Genomic DNA, 8,933 nt, shown 5'->3' with positions numbered 1-8,933 from the left:
AGGCGGTTGCCTCGGGTGCAAAATGCCGATAGCGCGGCACATGCGATGTAAAACAATACATTAACGTCACACCATCATCCTCTAACCTCTAACTTCCTCGCCCATGTTAAATACTCTTGGCTGTTCGCACCGCCAGTAGTTTCCAACCTTCTCTTCTGACGCCTTACAAGAATCCCAGTCTGCTTGGTGCTTGTTTCCATGTGATGTCCTGAGGCTGCCCCCTGCTGGTTGCCGGGTTCCTCTGCTGCTCTTGTTTGGTTTGTGCAGCTTGTGATTAACTAAAGTTGTCCATAAAAGAAAATCGTGAATTACGAAATGTGAAAATGGGTTTAAAAAAAAAAAACTGTACTTGTGTAACAGTGTATTGTATTTTCATATTATGTTTGGAACCGTCATCAATGTGTACAGGGACGTTTACATAATCCATTTGAAAAAAGCACTGTTGCATTTAATCAAACTTCGTTTCAAATTTACATTTCTCAACAAATTTGTGCTTTTCTATGCACAGCCTCTGCATAGTATGTCTAAGCATTAATAGGTGCATCATTGTCAGCAGTGTAGCCAGTTGCAGTTTATAAGTAGGTTCGCATCATAAAGACATTTCAAGTAAAGTTGGAAAAAAAAAAAATCAAAGTATTCACACAATGTGCTTCTGAGCCAATATCAGCAAACAGCTCCAGAAGGTTTTGAGGTACGGCCAGACACTCTGAAGGGACATCAAATGGAGGGATAGGCCAAAGGAAGCGGAGATACAACACCTCACGGCTTAGCATGAGAGATGGATGAAGTTGATGTGCTAACAGTCCAATAAGACCAAGTATATTTCCTGTCAGCTTCCCTCTTTAGCAATGTGCAATATTGAATTAGCTTGGACCCCTAAAGAATGTTTGTATTAAACTATGAAATGGTCTCAATCTCCTTATTCGCCTTCTCTCAATGTTTCTCCTCCCTCTCCCTCTCCCTCTCCCCCTTTCCCTCTCTCAGCAGCAAAATGACAGGCTGGAGGTGGGATCACATCAGATACCATGCAGCAATCCAAGTCCCAAACAGAACCTGTCCCTTTGGGTTTCGGAGTACGGCCATGGCAAGTTGACGGGCATAAAGATAAAAACAAACCTAATCAACAACAACCTGACAACAGTTCCTCATAGCAGCATGATGCATACAAAGAGAAGTATAAAAACCTACTCATTTGGAAGCATAGTAGGGACATTTGCTGATGTCACACCCGTGGCTCCGTGGACAGGCAAGCCAGCATCTAAAACATCCTCCTGGATGGCTCCCTGTGTGAACAGTCAGGCGGCGGCTCGCCCAGAATTTGCGCTTCCACGTCAGGTGTGTCCCTGACGTACACGCTGCGGTGATAGACTGCGGTTAGAGTCAAAGATGAATCAAAAAAGATTAAATTATCAGGTGCACAATTCAGAAAGCACCGCAAAGTAGAGGAGGAGAAGAAATGACATGATATGCTATCAGTACAGCTGATTTCAGACTCTTTTTATATTTTGTATTGTTTTTTATAGCTTACAATTTTGTCTGCCTGTGTGTGCATCTGTATACAGTCCAAACGTTCTTGCGGATGCATGATAGTTTGCGTGTGTATGTTGGGGGGGTCGCCAATTTGAAATCTCGCCTAGGGCGCCAGCATTGCCAGGGCCGGCCCTGCCTCACTGTGTGTCAGTGCCTGTCAGTGCTCGGGCCCTAATTACAATAAAGTTGTATTGTATCGTAAACTGTGCTTTACTCTCCCTGTTTGTCTGTTTTTTTTATTATCATCGTAAATATTGTTGTTTTTGTTATTCTGACTCGCAGGGCCGATTAGATACAATTCTTCTTCTTTCTGCTCCTTTTCATTTCACATTTGAGATTTTGTGTTTGCATTTAAATTGTTTTGTTTGGTCGATGAATTAAATAAACTTGCATACAAAACATTAGACATAGTTCTATGAACACTGGTTGCATATGAATGAGCTCTGCAGGTCCTCTGTGTTAAAAGCACATGGCCTGAGCCTGGAGGAGTTCAACCAGTTAACTCTGCTGCCTCCCTGGAATCAATCATTCATGTTCTCTCTGGACCAGTTTCTCCATCAGCACCACCACCATCCTTCTCCTCTTCCTCCTCCTCTGTGTGTGGAGAGAAGCAGCAGCAGCCTCCTCTTCAGCCTCCTCTTCCTCCCCACACTCGCTACTGGTGTTTTTAAAAAATGTCGGAGGAAGAACCAAACATGTCGACAGGGAGGAAATCGTTGTTAAGGTAATTCAGCCTCCGCTGTTAGCGCCGTGTGCTGGAGCGGCTGTTAGCTAATGTGGCTAACCCGGTGATTCCCGTGAAGGTCCGCGGGGCTGAGGTGAGGTGTCTGCGGGAGGAGGCGCAGCGCGACGAGGCGCATAGCCACCGGAACATTTGAACGTGACACGAAGTGAAGCTAACGTTAGCACGAAGGCTGCAGAGCGCTAAGTGTGGTGCTAACGATGCTAACAACAGTTAGCCGCGGAGAGGAGAGGGTGTGTTTATCACCTGACACGAGACAGCAGATCTTCTTTAAATGAGACGAATGACAGCGCGTGTGTGTTTGAGTCAAAATGGAGGATTTTGTTTTTAAAGGTGAAAATGAGAAGATGTGACAGAAACAGGAAGTTAAATTATCAGGGTTACAGTGAGACAGGAAGAAAAGAGACATACGAGTTCAATGACGCGTGAATGGCATTTCATCAAAATGGTTTAAAATGTGAACATGCAGACATGTTCTCTGCTAAAGAAATAACGGTGTTAATAATATAAATTTTATTAGTATAATCAGTGTCACTTTCACTGCAAAGCTGGAAACAGCTGTTTCTTTAGGCATGGTGTCAAGTGAACACTGCGGCGTTCACTGACTTCAGGAAAAGTCAATTTTTATTTTGAAACCACAGGTTATTGTAGAGTTTCAACAAACATGAGCACATGGAGCTCACTTGACTTCACCTGCCTTTTACTATGCAACCAATTAAAATTTTCTTTACATTAAAGCCATCCCATAGTGCACTGCATACCATAACCTGTTTCCTTTTGTCTTCTTAGTGCAAAACATATGCAAATAAATTGTGTACCAACATTCTTGAACCTGTATTTTAACACCCTGCTCAGCACATCTGAACCAAAGGTGAGCAAAAATCTAAAGAAAACAGAAATTAAAATCTTTTAAATACAGAAATAAACACAAAACAAGTGCTATTTATGTTTAATTATTTTTCTGTTATTCTCTCTTATTCTCCCCTCAAACTACAACAGAAACATGTATTGGAACTACTCGAATGTTATATATTATATATAAGTGTGTACTTATCACACATTTTACATATATGACGGCTCCAAAACCAAGTTAAACACACGATCTGATGCTTTTTGTTTAGTTTGTATATTGCATGTATGTATAACTGCAATGTTTTCTATTATGATCAGTTTTGAAATGAAGAATTCTGCATATATAACTCAAGTGTTTGAATTACATGCAAATAAACATATATAGGGTTAAAACAATACAGATCCGTGCTTTTACATTTAGATTTGTATTGGTGTTCGCCTTCTCTCCCATTGGCCTCAAACGCGGCATTGAAAGCTTTACAATATTTTGACATGTGTAGCCAATCACGTGCCTGGGAGCTACTTAGGCCCGCCTGGTCGCTCAGCCAACCAATCAGCGTTGTCCTTAAGTGCAGCTTGAGTTCCTGTAGTGAAAAAAGCACGTTGCTCTGACAGAGAAGTGGAAGAAGAGTTCTGTTCATTTCATCATCAGGTCGAGCTGCTGAGTTATCTGACGTCATGCCAACTGCAGGGTAAGAATGAGAGAAAAGCCACCTGAGGGGAAATCCCCATGTTTTATCATGATGTGTTTTTGAATGGGTCCATTGAAATGACTGGTGGAAGCACACTTTGAGTTTGAGTGTGATAGCCTCAGTGACTCTTTGACTTCTCCTCCTATTGCAGATGATGTAAAACTCCATCTTTTATGGTTGTTTCTTAGGTGTCACATGTGTCTCTGATTGTTTTATGAAAGTTGGGTAACATGGTTTGTAATGACTGTTGTCTGGAAGTGGACTTTGATTACTGGGATATCTTGCTGCTGAAAACTTCTACATGATGTGGTCAATTAGGGGAACTGTTAATTCATACTGGTTCCGTCTTTGACACATCAACAAGAGTTTGAATAATCCGAGAAGTGCCTGCTGTGCTGTGGATCTCCATCTATAAGGGGCAGGAAGTAACTCAATCCTTCACAGTTGTACATTTCTCAGCGCGTGCCGAGGAGCCATCTCTGCCAAAGTTATAAAAAATCCATTCATGAGTCTGAATCAGGCTTGTGTGCGTTCTCAAATGTTTGTTTCACTTTACTGTCTTGTGTGTTTTTTGCACGTATTGGTCATAGCAAGGAGTTCAGTCAATTTTTGAAACATGGAGGGGTCGTCCCTCATCAGAGTTTGAAGTTGGTTTAAATTCAGCAAATCGGGAGCAGATGATCGTCCGTGTCACAGCAGGACGTTTGTTCCGACTGATGTGTGGGTAGTTCCCCTAACACAATGTGTTTCTGTCTCCTCGCAGTGAAAACACGCTTTTTGGGATGGGAAACCCCTTGCTGGACATCTCAGCTGTGGTGGACAAAGATTTCCTCGACAAGTAAGCGGGGGACGGCTGATTGTTTCCACTGCATCTTCACATTTCTCTCTAATGTAACCGAACCACTCTCACTTCAAATTTTATTTTTATGTTTTCCTACAAGGTTTGGACTGAAGCCCAACGACCAGATCCTCGCTGAAGACCGGCACAAGGCCTTGTGAGTCAGAGCTTCACTGGGACACCACCACATGGTTCACTGGGACTCCACCACATGCTTCACTAGTGTAATGTGATGTGGCCCCAAATAAGGGCTACACCGGTCACTTATACCCATTACTTCCATTTTAAACCCGTGTGCTGTGCTTATAATAGCCAAGTCATAAATTAGACCTCTGTAACCAGGAGCCTCGGAACTCGACACTCCAACATGTGTCCCTTTCTGAATTAACTTCAAACTACGCTACACCGAGATGCCTCTGGATTTACTCCTGCTTTAAGCTAAATAGTAAATAGATATGTTTCCTCTACATGCTATGACACAGACACCAGGGGATTTATTCTGAGTCTTTGCTTAGCCTGCACATTCCCTTTGCAGACCCTCCCTCATTCACACTGCAAGCACATGCCAAACGGTAACACGATAACCTTCCTCGAAAACACGCTAGTGCGTTTGGCTCGTTGCTCTTTTGAAACGCAGCGGGATGTCAGCTCGGCTTGTAAACGGCAAGAAGACCAACTCGCATTAACACAGGATGGAGCTCAGCAGCCGGATGACATCCTGTTTCTTTTTCTGTGATTGAGTCCACATGGAGTCTCCTCTGGGAATTTGTCTGTTTTAGTACACACATAAAAAAGTGAACCATCTGAAAGGATGATGAGAGTGGGACTGGGGTCAAAAATGACACATTCATAAGTAAATGCATTTTCCATATGTACTGAACAAGTTTTGAAATTGAACATTTTGGAATTGTTTGAAAATTATGCTTGAATTAACTTTAATAGTTACTTGAGTGGTAAAACGCACAACTTTCTGAGTCTTAAAACTGTCAATGTTTTTAGTTGCACACTTACACAGCAACACACTCAAAGATATCAGTTCCCTCAATATGCCTGAAAAAAGAATCCTAGATCCGCCCCCTCATCTAGATTAGCAAACAGTTCCTGGGTTCTTTCTTGGCCCATGTATCTTACTTCCAAGTTTCAGTAAAATCGGTTGTGTAGCTTTTGCGTAATTCTGCTGACAAACAAACGGTTTGAAAACGCTCACTCCTTTGGTGGAGGTGAAAATCCAGGATTCAGCTTTGCACCAGAAACCCATTGTTTATTGGTCCGAGGCCTTAACTTTACATCAGGTATCAATAACATCTGACAGGATCCTGCTGAGTAACAGGATAGAAAACAAAGCCTCGGTGGATCAATCAGGCAGTTAAGAGCCTTTTTCCCCCCCAGAAGTTTTTATTTCTGTTGCCAAAATGCTCGAGGACAAACAACTCTCCTGCTCCACACTCACACATCCACTGCCCAGCACAACACGTCTTATCTGGTGAATGTAAGATAACCACATTGCTATCCACTGGGGGCACCTCTGCACTGGTGTTAAGGGAGGAGCAACTGCTGCTGTTACATTTCCCTGAACGCACATTTATCAGGTTGCAGATAGAGACAATGACCTTCTGGTCACGTTGTGCGTCCCCGGTAATTGCATTAGCTGACATTTACTGTGATATAACACCAGCATTTTGTTTATGATATGAAAACAAGTCTTCAACAACAGTCAAACAACAATATTATTAATTTGTACATTGAAAAATTATTGATTCGACTGTGAATTAAAATGTATTATAGCTGTTGCATTAATTAAAATTACATTCGTTCTTATGCTTATTAGCAGAACATGTCAGAGTATTTTAAAATACATTGAATTAAAGTTGAGCTCGTCAGTTATTTGCTATCTGTCTGTAGTTTGATTTGGATCCAGATGCACATAAATCATTTTCTGTTATTGAACACAGACAGAGACGGTTTGTGGTTTAATTATTTAATAAATTCTACATTAGTAAAATATAAATGCATAAGTTCAGGGGAAATAACTGTGAAATTAAAACAGCAGCTGCAGCGTATAAACTCTCTAAAGACAAATCAGCCCGTCAGACTGTCTGCACCTTACAACCGGCCACCTTGTCAGGTCTTGTTACTTGACAAAGGGACACATGTGACCTGGGGCGGCGGCGGCGGCAGCGGCGGCACAAAGCAGCAGCATCATCAGCAGTGTTGTTCTCCTCCAGCACAAAGGCAGCGGTGTTATCTTTAGCCCAACAGACACCGTTCCCTCCACATTCTGCACAAGGTCAGGCCAGGATTAACATGGTGCTTAATTCCCCCGCACAATGCGTTTCAATGCATACAATACCGCACACACACACAGAGCAGCACTCATCGCCATCACGCCTGTCAGCTTGTGTCTGAATGTACACGTGGGATTTTTTTTTAAACTTAATACAGTATGGATTATGAAGAGCTGCGGCTGTAGATGCTGAGATAGGAGCCTTCCTGGTGCCTCTGTGTGGTCGGTGGAAAACGCTTCAGAGTGCAAAGAGGTCAAACACAAGGTCATTGATCTGCGGCTGAGGAAGACCTGGGCCGAAGAGTTGTGACGAATAACATCGTTACTGGAAAAGGCCACAATAGACTTACAAGCCGAGGCGGCTAACACTATTGTTGTGCTTATGAATCTACACAGTGTAACATGATTCATTTCTTTCCCCTATCACCCTGGTGGGGGAGAGATCATTGGATGCAGTGCGCTGTGGCCATGCCTTAATTCAATTATCTAGTCACAGCAGAGCCCATCTAATCCTGTTGTGGCTGAGAAATTGCCGGCTATACAGTAGAAACCATCAGAGTTCCTGTTAGTACCGGCTGGGGACTCGATATATTTGTGTTTTTTCTCGGCTGAATACACAAACAAAGGAAAGTTCTTTAAATGATCGATAAATCATTTGAATATTCCAAACGTTCAGTGGTTACAGCTTCTCAAATCTGAAGATTTCCACCGCCTCTCTGACTCTCATCATTATGAATTAAAATATAATGCCGTAAGTAGATCATCGCAAAATTGTTGATAATCGGTTGATTTTCAAAGGCCAAAAGTCACAGTTTATGACTTAAATATAAAGATTTACTAGTTTTCTTAATAAATGATGACAGTAGATTGACAATCTTTGAGTTTACACAGAAATTAAATTCAAAAACAATTGACATGGTTGCCTTTCTGTTTTTTTCTTTTATTTTTTATTCATTTACTAAACATTAGATGAATGCATCCACACATGTAAACATTATTAATTAGAGAACTGACTAAATAATCAAGACAACCCACATTTTTGAATAGTAATAAGTTGCAGCTTAAATATAAACACTAGATATAAGTATTAAAAACACAAGACTGAACCGCTTGTTTACACTGTGTGACAATAACAATGGGCACTGTATAGTTTTATTTTGAATCAATCCCACGTACACATCCTGCTGCTGTAAATCCACATAGGTTCCCCAGTAGTGTATTGATCCACAGCTAATCCCTTTAGAAAACGTGTTTAAAATAAATCAGCTGGAAACTACAGTGCCCAGCTGCTCAGGGACACTCCTGAACCTTTTAAAAAGTGGAACTACACTGTACTGAACTATTTCCTTTCATGTTCCGCTCTGCTGCAAAAACACTGACTTCCTGAGTGTCCTTGTTGCTTTGTGGTTAAAACACATACCATGTAGCCGCAATGTCCCCGCTTGGCTTCCGGCCCCAGACTGTTATTACATGTCATACCATGTACTGCACTCACACCCCATGTGTGTTTCTAGTATCTAATAAATAGATCTTTGAAACAAACCTAACTCAGTTCATAAATCACAGTGTAATCTCTGAGAGAATCATCCGTGTGAGGCAGCTGCTGCTTGTCAGTGCTCTGTGTGTCAGTGGTTAGTGGTTGGTGAGTCATGTTGCATTGAACATGCAGGTGCGTATCTTATTCAGATGATATTTCCCCGGTGGTTAGTGAGCGGCAGTTGAAAAGGTCGATTTGAGAAGTTGTTGGTTTTTGAGTTGAGGCCTCCAGTGTTTTGGAAATGAGGGTACGAGAGGAAACCGACTAACCGACGCACTGTCCCTGACTTCCTCTCTGCACCGCGTACACATGTAATGTTGTCATGTAACGCTGGAGCATGTTTCTCACTCTTTACAGTCACTGCTGCCATCATGTGGCTTGACTAGTGCTGGGTTAGTGGGTTTGTACTGGTGTTTTATAACTTGCAAGGATCCAGGGAGTGCAGATTGTATTTATCT

The 8,933-nt window shown here is 42.0% G+C and overlaps 1 protein-coding gene across 2 annotated transcripts in view; it reads left to right on the top strand.

Moving 5' to 3' along the window:
• The first annotated feature begins 2,067 nt into the window (after positions 1 to 2,067).
• Positions 2,068 to 8,933, top strand: part of LOC133975785 (adenosine kinase-like) — a 99,815-nt gene continuing 92,949 nt past the window's right edge. The window contains exons 1-3 of one of the 2 annotated variants that reach the window (XM_062413765.1): positions 2,068 to 2,254; positions 4,580 to 4,654; positions 4,758 to 4,811. In XM_062413765.1, coding sequence (XP_062269749.1) covers positions 2,205 to 2,254; positions 4,580 to 4,654; positions 4,758 to 4,811 — 179 coding nt within the window. In that variant the 5' untranslated portion in view covers positions 2,068 to 2,204. Of the gene's footprint in view, positions 2,255 to 3,688; positions 3,817 to 4,579; positions 4,655 to 4,757; positions 4,812 to 8,933 lie in introns of those variants that run through there. The other variant, XM_062413766.1, reaches the window with a different exon arrangement.

The sequence above is a fragment of the Platichthys flesus genome, chromosome 20 (assembly GCF_949316205.1).
Source record: "Platichthys flesus chromosome 20, fPlaFle2.1, whole genome shotgun sequence".
NCBI classification, from domain to species: Eukaryota; Metazoa; Chordata; class Actinopteri; order Pleuronectiformes; family Pleuronectidae; genus Platichthys; species Platichthys flesus.
The sequence above is the reverse complement of the archived record's forward strand: the minus strand, read 5'-3'. Positions and strand labels throughout refer to the sequence as shown.